At 48.0% G+C, this 13,304-nt stretch overlaps 1 protein-coding gene across 3 annotated transcripts in view; it reads right to left on the bottom strand.

Annotated features, from left to right (window-relative positions):
- The window catches only part of DPP6 (dipeptidyl peptidase like 6), a 953,748-nt gene that overhangs the window by 709,268 nt on the left and 231,176 nt on the right, over nt 1–13,304 (bottom strand). The window contains exon 1 of one of the 3 annotated variants that reach the window (XM_058723700.1): nt 6,558–7,183. The exons of the other annotated variants lie outside the window; for them this stretch is intronic. Within the exon in view, the coding sequence (XP_058579683.1) occupies nt 6,558–6,800 (243 nt within the window). The 5' untranslated portion in view covers nt 6,801–7,183. Of the gene's footprint in view, nt 1–6,557; nt 7,184–13,304 lie in introns of those variants that run through there. 3 annotated transcript variants of the gene reach the window in all.

Below are 13,304 nucleotides of genomic sequence, written 5' to 3' on the forward strand. Positions count from 1 at the left end.
TAAAATGTTCTATTTCAGATAATTTCCCAATACTAGATCATTCTAAAGATAAATGTCCCAAAGGTCATTAATGAGAAAGGCTGACTGATTTTCTCTCTCTTTTTTTTTACATGTACATAAAATCAAACTCATGTGATTAAATAAAAGCAAATCATAACAGCACATGGGCACTCAATGCCCTTAACACCAAATTTATTAAGCAGAATTTAATTTTGAAAGGATTATTATACATATTATTTTTATAGGCAATGCTCTATGAAAGGGATCAATATTGTATATTGCACAGAGGCATTCTGCATGCAGTTGATAAATGCATTGTTATCATCAGAGTAATTAAAAGGAACAGGGTTATATACAATCAGCATGTACATCTTACTCAGCAACTCCTGCCAGTTGCTTGCAAAAATTAAACTCATTAATCATTCTGACTCTACGGGAGAAAAAGCTTTAGGTACAAAATTAAAAAGCTCTATTTCATGAAGAAGAAAAAAATGTCCAAAGCCAACATCTCAAGAAATTCCTGTCTACACAGTGATGCTAGAATATTAATCTCATGTAGGAAAATGAGTTGATCCCCTTTTCAAAAATATAAATTAACATGATGTTACTCTAATGCTTCAGACCTCCTTAAATCTGCAGGAAACAGACAAGTAAATTATTTAAAAGTGGGTGCCGGCAGCACGAAAAAAGCATGCCAAATAGAGTATGCTTCCGTGTCCACCTCAAGACGTCTTAGTGCTACACAGAATTCAAATCCACTGAGAAGGCATAATGTTCACTTTCCACAAACAACTTTGGCTTTAAGCAAACACACACTTTTGTGACTGGCTCTAGAGACCAAAGGCTTGTTAACACACTGAAATCTGTTTGTTATCATTCACAGTTGACAACTGACTCATGCAACGGAAAAGTAGTTGGGTTTACCCTTATTAATTTTTCAAGCCCACAGATCAGCTGTTTGTTAGGGTTCTCCTCCCTAGCCAAGGTGACTATGAAGACACAATGAGAATACCTACAGCGGCACTTTAAAAAACAAAATCAAGGCGTAGTGCAGAGGCAAGGTATTTTTGATGCTATATCTGGCTTCACCCATGGTTCAGCAAGCACTGACTTTGCTTATGTCATGAGTCTTACTTCCTTCAATCTAGACAATTTCCCAATTATGACTACATTCTCTGTGCTGAGACAGTAAGCAAAATTTTATATAATTTTGTTACAGATGTATTATAATTTCAGCAAATTCTTTACAGACACAGAATTATATTTTTAAAACTTGAGTGATTATTCACTTTACCAAAACATTGACAGCGAGACTGTTTTAGGCAGTAAACACTTCCTATGCATTTAAAATACGTTCTGAAGTACAAAAGCTAAACTTTTCAGGACAAGTACTATGTCCAGCAGAGTGCTAAGACATAGTTTTATATGGCATTAAACTCATAAGGGGACCTCAAAGCTTATCTGGTGAAACATCTAATATAAAAAAAGAAACAAAACCATAGAGAAAATGTCATTTTTACATGATTGCATACGTGGTACACCATGCTGGGATACGGATGAAATGGCGATACTATCACAACAAATAAAGAGATTAGGAAGAAAGGTATCTAGAATAAGCAGATGTAAAGAGAGGAGGAATGTTAGGGATACATTCCGTGTAGCTGTCTTGTCACCATCGCAAAAATGATGTAATGTCTAGTTGCTTGACATGTGGAAAAAAAGCTCAGAAGAGAGTTCAAGATGGTCACCATCAAGGTCCTTCTAATTCTACAATCCTATAAAACAGAAAAGAAAAACACCTTCAGAAGAAATGCGAGGGGATGTATATTAGAGGACGGAAGCTACTTAGCCATCTTCTAACACAGAAGCTGTAGGATAAGCTCGGCTCCCTTTACCTTCATTCTAATTTACCTGAAATCTAATTTATCTTTAGAAAGCATGAAAGGTAAAGAATAGAATGGTGGAGGACCAAAACTGGGGAGCATAGGTTCTCCCACCCTCCTACATTAAGAGTAGGAGGAAATGACGTACCCAAGAACTCAAAGACCGAGTTCAGAAAGAAAGAGACAGGACAGGAATTCAAGCCGCATCAGGAAAGACATGCAATGCAAAAGTCGGAAATGCAGGGTGGTGGTCACCAAGACCAGGAGCTGTGACAACAAAGGCTGAAGAGGAATCACACAGGGCAGACTCCCGATGACGTTCTCTGTGTGCAGCTTCCTCAAGGAGAACGGTAAGATTCAAAGTCTGCCACCAAGAAAGACAAGGAAAAGAAGACTGTTGGTGATATGCAGGTGGAATCAGTTGTAGACTACTTGATTGAGAAGGTGGACTACAAAACAAGAAAGAAAAACAGGACAGTAGCCAGACCTGGCAGTAACAGACCAGTGAGGATGGTCTTTGTGTCTGTTTGCAGGCAGAGAAGAAAGAACTGGTGGAGAAGGGTAGTATCAAGGGATAATGTTATTAGTAATAGCAACAACATATATTCACCGAAACGGGACGAATTCCACTGCTCGGCATATAATAGGACCTACTCTGTAGGCACCACCGTTATGAGGAGCGAGATGGCGATTCCACCTGTCTCCTCAAGTCAAAGGTCACTTGGAGCTTCATGTGATATACCCCACGGATGATCTGTCGATGACGACACTGAGCACTGTCAAATCACTCATGAGAAGAATGGGACCAAATCAGTAGTTGAAAGTTTTCGTCTTTTCCTCACGTATTAGGAAAATGATGTGAAATTAAATATTTAGAAAATTAACACTGGGGCAGAAGAACAAACATAGGCAGGGTAAAGAAACATCATATCTGTACAGCCAAACTACTTAAAACATTAAAATCGACAAATACCCATCAAAAATTCACAGGATGCTGACATCGTAGCAGTGAAAACTCAAGGTGGAGAGAACAATGGGCTGGTTGCTGGAGAACAAGCCTCATGCTGAAGATACCGGATAATGAAATTGGCCCTGTCAGGCTGACAGACATCGTAAGTCAGGGGACTGATGCTCAGCGCCTGCTTTAGCCAATTTGCTGTTTTAAAATCCCGTTTGTCATCGTGTTTGTATTGTTAGGAAATCACGTGTCAACGAACATGAAGAATACAGGAACATACTAATGGGGCCTCAACAAGACTACTGCCTAAGCCCTACGGAGTCCTTTAAGGAATAAAACAAACAAAAAACAAAAAACATGCAAGCAGGGGCGACACAAAATCCAGTATTTTAAAATCAGTCACAGTCACAATTTCCTATTGGAAATTACTTAAATTCCATTAGAAGTCACTTCTTGCAACACTTCCTTTAAGAGTCAACTTAATTTTTAAACCTACAAAATGAATTTTAAATCAAAATGGCTATTGATTCCTCAGAGGGGTTACCCAGGTAATTGACTTTATGTTTAAATAAATTTGAGATTGATGAGGAAACTCCAATAGAAAAGGTATTCTGGTTTTATTTCTATTTCAGAGCTAACCTCACATCCCAGAACTGACCCATCCAGCCAAAGCAGGCTTTTCTCTGGTTCCGTGGAGGGGGTGTGGTGGTGGTGGGGGCAGGGGGGTTGTGAAGATAGGAAATGCAATACTAGTTAATTACCTGCTGTATAATCTCAGCATTTGATTCATCTCTACTAAATCTTGTGACTACCGTAAGTTTTATTTTGGTGGAAATTACTTATTTTTAATCATATTCAGGCATGTGTGCATATACACAGAAGTCAAGAATGGGACTTTATTTCCCCCTTTTTGGATGGAGGGACAAGAGGCACAAGGACCACTGGATTTTAAAGGCATGCTGTTTATCATGGTCTCCGTGACCATGGCGGGAAAGCTGTTTGTGTACCACGGAACAGCCTTCCCTGACTGACAAGCCACAGGAGGGCTCTAAAGGCCACAGGCTCTAGTGTGAGGATGTGCAGAAGGGGGCCGCGGCCATGCTTCAGCACCTCGGACAGCTCCCGCGACCCACAGCCCAGCTCCCCAACTGCTGAAATCAATGTCGTAAAAGGCAGGGCCGACATGCAAAGAGTAATACGTGATTATGATTACATTATTATATACGTTCCTAATTACACGCATGTCTTCATGTTTACATTTGGGTGGAAAAACGACTGCTCTCAATTCTTTCATCTTGACAAAGCTGGTATCAAAACAGCAGTTTTTACATCTATCTTTTTAAACTAGTAGTATCTCAAGCAAGATGTACCTGCCGTTCCTGAAGGAAAAGCATTTTAATATGGACACCTATCTTTTTGTAAATTTTAGACATAACTTTTCCCAACTGAATAACATTTCTGAGAAAAGCTTTCAAGAATTTGATGCCACATTTAGCTGTCTCATTGATTTCATCATACATTTTAGATATATACATATATTTATACGTACTTCATAAGGACACTATATGTACGTACACTATGTTTATACCTGCACCTACATATCACACACACACAATTCTGAATTTCCCAGGAAAAAACACTGGTGTCAGGTCTTCCTGAATTTAAGTCAGATACACGGGTCAGAGCCACATCAGCAGAAATCCTCTTCAAATGTTAGGTCCCCAATTTGCTCCCCAGTTCAACCCTTTTGCTCATCTGAGAAACGGTGCTAGGCATACATCAAACCGAAAAGAAGGAACTATAACCAGATGCTCCAAACTAACAAGAAAGAAAAAAAGAGAGGAAGATGGGTGGAGATCATCAGAAACAAAATTCAGAAACCACTGCCTTTCTTTCCTCCTGGCGCCACCTAGAGCCTATCCAATGGAAACTGCACTGTTCTCACTCCAAGCATAACAATTCAACAGTTTTAAGTCAGACTTAAGGCAAAAAGTGCATAATTTCTGTCTGCATTGCAGTTCAATTGTCTTCCCCAAGATTCTCAGTAACCAAATCCTCCAGAATTTTTCACCAACTGCCCAAAAACCCCTCCTCAGAGACTTCTAGTTCCTTGAACCAGATGCCTGAAGAATCCACACATCTCCCGCAGGACCTGACCCACTGAAGTGAGGGACATCTCTCTGCTTGCTATCTGTGTAACCAGGGGAGTCTGGAAATGATCCAAAAGAAAATAGGAAGGTTGCGTGCAAAATCTGATACAGGCTGTGGTGTGTGCATGTGTGTGCGTGTATGGACACAGACTACACTTGCCACAAACTTCTGTCATCCCTATCAGTCTTCACATCCTCCCTCTGTAAAACAAAAAATGACCAGTGACAACAACAAAACCTCAGTGGCTTTTTTTCAGAATTGTCCCTGTGAAAGCCCTTCCCCCCAACCTTGCACTATTAAAGAAAAACCAAATGGTGAAGCAGTGGGACCTGAGACAAGACATGTTTGAGTGACCTAACAGCCTGCTCAGGGCAGGGACCGGTACTGCCCTGGGTTGTCAGGGGAGGCTATCTGAGAGGCTTGTGTGAGGACCTGTGCCCAGGTGCACCCAGGTAGCAAACTCCTCCAAGGCACACGCAGCGGGTTCCACGACACAACGCACCCTGCTTATCCCCAGGGGCCGGAGCAGCTAAGCTATAGCTCTCCCTGTCAGTCCCAGAGCTTGTCTGGGATTTTTCTCTTTTCCCCAGGGAAGAGAACATCTCAACAAGGGCAGTTGCCTCTTTTTGTGGTCCTCCCCGGACATCTGAATAGCTAGAAGGGATCAACAGAGGTGGCTGGACTCATCCATCTAAGCAGCCCGCTCGTGTCCAGCCTGAGTCATCGGTTACTAAGGTGATATGCAAATCCAACCTTTGAAACCCAGGCTTTCAGCCCAAGAAGAGTAGGAAACAAGCAGAAGAAGAAGTTTTCTCCTAACACAGGTCTAAGGTAGAGCTATTAGTCCAAGCCTGGTCGACAGAGACAGGCAGGGCCTGACTCCCATCAGCAAAAATTGTGCCGGGCCCAGGAACAGGACGCTGGGCCTCGGATGCTAGTGTTTTGCACCCCCTGCCAAAAGGAAATCACCACCCACACGATCCGCACTGGAGGGGAAAGTGGCCTGGAGAGGGGAGAAGTGCAGGCCACGTGAGTAAAGGGACAGCAAGAAGGAGGTGAGGAGGGAGCAATGCATAGATTGTAGTGACAGGTGGGAAGCCTGGGACTTCATCTTCCCCAGTCTTAAAGCAGGGGGGAAAAAAAGGAAGAAAGGGAGAGAGGAAGGGAGGGAGGGAGGGAGGGAGGGAGGAAGGAAGATCAAGTTGTAATCGCAGACTGGCTGAACTGTCGCCTTAGGACGCATACCCCTGTACAGTGACAACAGACACCCACACACCCACTGCCACCCCCAGCCTTCCCCCATCCCGGCAGCGCAGCCCCGCAGACGCTGCTCTCTCAGGCACCAACTCCCGGCCGCCGCCGCTGCAGACCGAGCCCCGCTTCGGGACGGCGGTGACCGAGATCGGCGCCGGCGCCGAGGAGCGAGCGCTCCCGGGAGGCAGAGGAGGGGAGGGGAGGGGAGCCGCGAGGGCGACCCCGACCCTCGCAGATGCGGAGCGCACGCGGCTCCCCGAGCGCTCGGCCCCAAGCCCCGCGCCGCCCCCCACCCACCAAGATGCTCTTACGTCCTCGTCGTCACCGTCGCTCCGCGCCTGATACTGGAACCGGGGCCGGCCACCCGCGCCGCCGCCGCCGCCGCCGCCGCGCTCCCGGGGCGCCGCCGCGGGCGCGGGGACTCCGAGGGGCTTGGGCCCCGCGCCGTCCTCCTCCGGCCCCTGGCCGCCCAGGAGGTGGCTGGCCTCCGGGGGCGCCGGGAAGGAGCGCGAGGTGTTGATCTTGCCCGTGAACCTCTGGTAGAGCGAAGCCATCGGTGCCCGCTCCCTCGCCGGCTGCCCGGGGGGGCGTTCTGCGCCGCGCCTTCCCCTCTCGGGGCCCCCGCTCCCCACCCCCTCCGGGGGGGAAAGGGAAGAAGCCGCAGAAGAAAGGGAAGCGGCAGCCGCCGCTCCTCCCGCGCGCCACTCTCAAGTCGCCGCCGGGCGACTGCCTGGCTCGGCTCCTCCGCCCCCTCCCCCGGCGGCTCGGCGGAGCCGGGGGTCTGGGGGTGCGATCGCTCGCTCGGTCCTTTCCGCTTTTTTCAACTCCCTGCCACGGCCACGGCCGGCCTAGTCAAAGGCACCGGAGGAAGGGGAAAAAAAATCCCCGGAAAACCATAAAGGGAGGGAAAATGCCTAGGCCCCAGAATTGGCACCACCTAGAGACGGGAGAACAGCCAGCGCGGATCTCCGCGCTCCCCCACCCCGGCCCCTCCGCGCGGCTCCTCCTCCCCCTCCCCACCGGCCCCTCCGCGCGGCCGGGTAATGGCGCCCGGGTGGCGGGGGGCTGGCGGCGCAAGCGGGGTGGGGGTGTGGGGGGCACGGGGGGTCGCGGGGGCGGGCCGGGGACCGGGCGGGGGCGTGAGCGCGCCAGGGGCTCAGGGCGCTCCGGGCCTCGCCGGAGGTGGCGCCCCCGGGTGCGCGAGAAGAGAGCGCGGAAAACGCGGGGGGCTCGGGGGGGGGGGGGGGGGGAGGGAGCGGGCACTGAAGGAAGAGCAGAGCCCCGAAGGCGCCCATCCTCGGCGTGGGGCTGCGCCCTGGGTGCACACGCTCGAGCCCCGCGCAGCTGCAGCCTCGCCCCCCTCCGAGCGCTCCCCCTCGGGGTTTCCTTCCAGCTTTCCACGCCTAACTTGCAACAACAGCGGCCAGGACCCCTCGGGCCTGGGGGGCCTAAGTGGGGAGAGGGACGGCAAACAGCAGGGCTGGAAGGGAGGGGCTCAGACACACAGCTTTCTAAGGAGCCCTCGTTGCTTCCCAAACCAAGCTCGTCTCCGAAAACAGATTCATTTTCCTCGCCTCCCCCCCCCCCCCCCCGCCCCGGGCTCAACAAGAAGGGAAAGGCAGGGTCATGGAAAGCGAGGCAGGGGAGGCCTGGTGGAAGGCTCCCGAGCAACTCAGTGGAACGCTCCTCCCTACACATCCCAACCCATTGGTGTCCATCGCGAACTCCGTTTTCATGTTCAGTAAACAGAGGCAGAGGCTGAGGCTTCAGGGAGGCCAGCAACTTCTCCAAAGCTTGCTCCGCCCCCTCAGCCTCCGACTGAGAGGAAGGAACCCGGGAGAAACCACAGCGAACAGGGCGCCAGGCTCCGGGTGCGCATTCGCGCGTCTTGCTGCAGTAAGACGTGCTCCAGCGCCCCTGTGTGGAAACACACCAGCATGCCTGCGCGCCCGGCTCCGGCTCCAGGCGCAGGCTGCTTTTTCTCCCCGCCCTTCCCTGGGGCGGATTGCTCCTTCGGGCCTCGGGGGATGTCTCCCTCCTTCTCGAATCCGCGCCTCCGGCTTTCATGAGCATCTGGGGGCTCCTCCTTCTCGTCTCGTCCCCACACCCCCTTCCCTTTTGTTTGCAGCCCCTCGAGATGGGACAGATCGGTCCCAACTTGAGCTTCAGCCAAAACTCGGGCCTGAAACTCCGAGGGGAGGGGACAGTTTGCACCTGCCCGCTTTGCGGTGCCTTCCACATCGTCTTCATGTTCACATTCTTCCTGGACTCAGTGGCGGCCCCTGCTCCACCTGGGTTTTCATGACTGTTTGATCTACGTTTGGGGGGGGGGGGGGGGGAGAAGGCGAGGCCGGGGCCAGTGAGGCCATATATCTGGCTCATCAGCCTTTGTTGAGTCTCAATCCAAGGGGATCTCCTGGCATCGCTGCTGGAGCCCAGATACCCCTGAGAAAGCCGTTGCCTGGTCCTGAAATTGCTTCTTCCCACAGTGTCCTTAACTAGGGGGGAGAAACCAGATGCCGGTGAATAAGCCTCCTGGGAGAACATACCTTCTGGTCCCTTCCACACTCTCCCCAAATCTCAACCCAGTGGGCAGCCTTGTTTTAGTTAGAATTTATACCACACCCATCCTCTGCTTAGGGTTTCCCTCCACTATGAAGAAGAGGGTGATTGTGAAAGAAGGTGAAAGGCACATTTTTCCTTTACGCCACCGCGAAAACAAGTAAAGCCAAAATCCCAACAGCTAGAGGTGCCCTGAACCAGCCAAAGGCCTACGGTTCAGGCAGATGTCCCGCCCACAGGTCCAGGGTGGCAGAGCGCGTCATCGGTCCCCCATCACTTTGAAGACAGAGGCAGCAATTACTAGAGCCATGAAATGAAACTTTAAAAGTCATCACATTTAGATAAAGAGGAAACCTTGCTGTCATCCCCCCTCCCCCGGCCCCAGCTGTGCTTTTGATGGGAGGAAGCTGCCTTTCCGACAGGACTTGAAAGGAAGGTTCGTGCTGCTCCCTGAGGCATCTAGGTCCCGGACCGCCACTAAATATAGACGCTGCTAGGGGCTTACTTTTGTAATATTCCTATAAAATATGCATGTATTTATTCACGCAGACTGTGAGAAGTAGCATTGCATATTTCTTGTACTAACATTGTATACAAAATATAGTATTTATATGGAAATAGCTCGTGTATCACACACAATACTTCCTAGATGTATGCATATCGACGAGAACAGGCTGAAACTGAGGTACGGAAGGCACATGTGTCCCTCACTTTTAAAAATCACTGTCCAGGGGCGCCTGGGTGGCTCAGTCGGTTGAGCATCCGACTTCGGCTCAGGTCATGACCTCACAGTTTGTGGGTTCAAGCCCCGCATCAGGCTCTGTGCCGACTGCTTGCTCAGAGCCTGGAGCCTGCTTCAGATTCTGTCTCCTCCTCTCTCTGCCCCTCCCCCGCTCACGCTTTGTCTCACTCTGTTTCTCAAAAATAAATAAAATGTAAAAAAAAAAAAAATTTTTTAAATCACTGTCCAGTGATCTCGTAGGTATTCAAATTACAATCTGCTCAGCCTTAGAAATCCTAACTAAATGATTCAGACAACATAATAAGCAATGTTGATTTAAAATTACTTATAAAATGGGGTGCCTGGGTGGCTCAGTCAGTGGAGCCACCAACTTCAGCTCAGGTCACGATCTCGTGGTTCCTGAGTTTGAGACCCACATCTGGCTGTGCACTGACAGTTCGGAGCTTGCTTGGGATTCTCTCTCTCTCTCTCTCTCTCTCTCTCTGTCCCTCCCCCACTCACTCACATATATACATGTGTGCGCTCTCTCTCAGATACATAAACCTTAAAACATAAAAGCAATTGTGGAAAATTGCAACGATGGCATTTCGTGTTTGTGACACAGAATTAATTCACTTATTGCCTTCAATAACGTTTTCGGAGCCCCATCCCTCAAATAGGGGGGAAAAAGTCTGAAGAGGGGCAAAACTTCCCAATGAGTATTTAAACATTGGAGCGTCTCAGAAGGGAACAGGTCAGTAATTGCCTCCACTCACCAGTCAATGAACGCCTTCAATATGCTATACTGAAATAGTTTCCATATCTGCCTACCGGATAAATGTGGGAAACTGTTTTTGAAAATATTTCATGGATTCTTTCATATCAAGATGTGAATACTGCTTAAAACCATGCCCACTGACCCATTTTTTCCCACTGAGTTACATATGATGGGGTTTCCCCCCTGTTTATTAAATAAAGGCGTGAGTTGTGTTTGTTTCTTTCCCCTGGAACCAAATTGCAAGACAAATATGATAAGTCACTGGAATTAAGGAGCTGCTGCAAAATTTGGGTGGATGGTCATTTTTTAAATGACAAGAAAGGGGACTTTCTGGTCCACGTGCAAGCTAAGCATTGAAAAAAATACCAAAAGTATATTGAGTTCAGCAGGCTAAGCACGATTTTGATTAGCTAAGAGGTTTTCCTATTTCTAGGAGAGAATTACATCCTGGGGTTCACTTTCTCTTTCTCTGTGAGGAAAAGGAGAGCAGAGCACTATTCACGATTTTTATGCCTTCCAAGCCCTGAGATAAGAGGAACGAGATGGTCAGCAGCTCACGCTCACGGCAAGGCTTCCCTAAAACACTGGACATCGGTATCTACTAGGTATTATCACCTTGTACTCATACCACCAGGGAGAAACAAAACAAATACTTGGATAGTTTGAGAAAGTACAGGGCTAAATGCATAAATACAGAGCCTATTTCCAGCCAAACTCTCTATATATCTATCTTTAAAAATATATATTTTGGGGGCACCTGGGTGGTTCAGTCAGTGAAGCATCTAACTTCAGCTCACGCCATGATCTCGCGGTTCGTGAATTCGAGCCCCATGTCCTGCTCTGTGCTGACAGCTCAGAGCCTGGAGCCTGCTTGGGATTCTGTGTCTCCCTCTCCCTCTGCCCTTCCTCCACTCATGGTCTGTCTCTCCCTCAAAAATAAATAAACATTAAAATTTTTTAAAGAATAAAAGTATAGGGGCGCCTGGGTGGCGCAGTCGGTTAAGCGTCCGACTTCAGCCAGGTCACGATCTCGCGGTCCGTGAGTTCGAGCCCCGCGTCGGGCTCTGGGCTGATGGCTCGGAGCCTGGAGCCTGTTTCTGATTCTGTGTCTCCCTCTCTCTGTGCCCCTCCCCCGTTCATGCTCTGTCTCTCTCTGTCCCAAAAATAAATAAAAAACGTTGAAAAAAAAAATTAAAAAAAAAAAAAAAAAAAAAAGAATAAAAGTATATATATTTTTTGGCCAGATGCCTATCAACAAGGGTCTGCATAGCATGACCTGTTTACAAATTTCACAAACAGGAAGTGTCTGGCACAAGAAAAGGGACTGCTTAGTCTCGGCTCTTAAAAAATACAAAACTAAAATATGCCCGGGGTTAATTTTGAGGTTTTTCAAGTTGATATCAAGTTGGTACTTAACAATTAATATGTTCTAAAGAGAAACATTCATTTTAACCCAACAAAAAGGCTTACTCTAAAATTAATAAATTTCGATGTTAATCTCCCTACGGCACTTGAATTTGCATTTTAATACAGCCATTACGCAACTGTACATTTTGTGCACGCTACCCCAAAACCTTCTATGGGCAGCTAACCGCCGTCACAGAGGCACCTGCAAACACACAGCGTCAATCATCAGGAGCCTGGGAAGCCCACTGCCAAGTCGGCACAACGGCTCCGGATTCAACTCAAAGGCTGGTGTCAACCTAGAGAAGATATCTGTTCTGGCCCGGTTGGGTGGGGGGCTGGCCCTCCCTTCCTTCAGGGGTGCTCCCTCTCGCCGGCCACCTGTTGCCCCTGACATCCTCTGCTCTCCATCTTCCTTTCCTTCCTTCTTGTTCTTGTCCTTCATTCCTGTCCTTGCTCTGGGTCAACATCAATAGGCTGTATATATATATATATATATATTTTTTTTTTCTACAAATTCCTTGCTGCTCACTGAATATTTATAAAATACTTATAAGAACTTATAAAATAAAATTATCCAAATAATCGCTTTCCCTCCCAGAGGAGGCACCAACCTCTGTGTGGTCACATGTCCTGATGACACAGCAAGAGCCTCCGCAGTGTTTTCCGAGGCTCTTAAGGTTTTTGGAGCGTGAGGCTTGGAAGAGAGTCTGTTGTTTCTGTTTGTCCCCGGTGATCATTTGAACCCGATGTCGTTATCTGAAATGTCTTAATTCACACATCAAGTATTATTAGATTAAGAGGGCAGTGACTTCTGCTCTGAAATGCCCCCAGAGCTCCCCGCCCTTTGGAACCAAGCACTCCCCCAGTCTAATGAATTCAGTTAAATCTGCTTCCCTTTAATGTTAAAGTCATGCTAATGAGCCTCTGTAATTCAGTGCTTTTAGTGCTCGCACCGACAGAGGTGATGACTGTGTTCTAGAAGAAGGGAAAGCTTTTATGTGTGCTCTCTTGCAACCAATGACAAGCATTCTGAAATTCCGAGGCCAGTCCGCTTTGGAGGCTCCGGCCCTCACATGGGACTTTTGAATTTATGTTGATGATCATGACGATGATGATGATTTTGCATCATGTCACCCAAAAGGGTTTTTCGGCTTTTACTTGAAAGCAACAATGGAATAGAAAAGGATAGAAAGAAACCGCGTCATTCAAATGCACGGTCTTCTTTGGACAGTGGAAAACGGAGCTAATGCTGAGTCATTTAATCCTTCCATGAACATTATACTCATGTGCAGGCCAATGGAAACACAGAAGATTAAAATAATCTGCCTCCACTAAAAACGATTCCAGTTATAAAACGGAAGGGGACATGGTGTGTTCCTAGAATGCACGACAAGACTAAAATTGAGGGAGGCTGAGTGTGAGGCTGATGTAATCCAGCCTAGAAACACAGGGCTGGTCAGCCAGGAATAGCAAAAGGGAGTAAGACGAGCCCAGTTTCATCGGCTTCCAGGTTCAGGCGCTGCATTTGGATTCAAGACCCAAAGAGGGAAGAGAGGAGAGACTTCCTGTGCGTAGCAAAGACCGATGGTG

This window comes from Neofelis nebulosa, chromosome 4 (assembly GCF_028018385.1).
Source record: "Neofelis nebulosa isolate mNeoNeb1 chromosome 4, mNeoNeb1.pri, whole genome shotgun sequence".
NCBI classification, from domain to species: domain Eukaryota; kingdom Metazoa; phylum Chordata; class Mammalia; order Carnivora; family Felidae; genus Neofelis; species Neofelis nebulosa.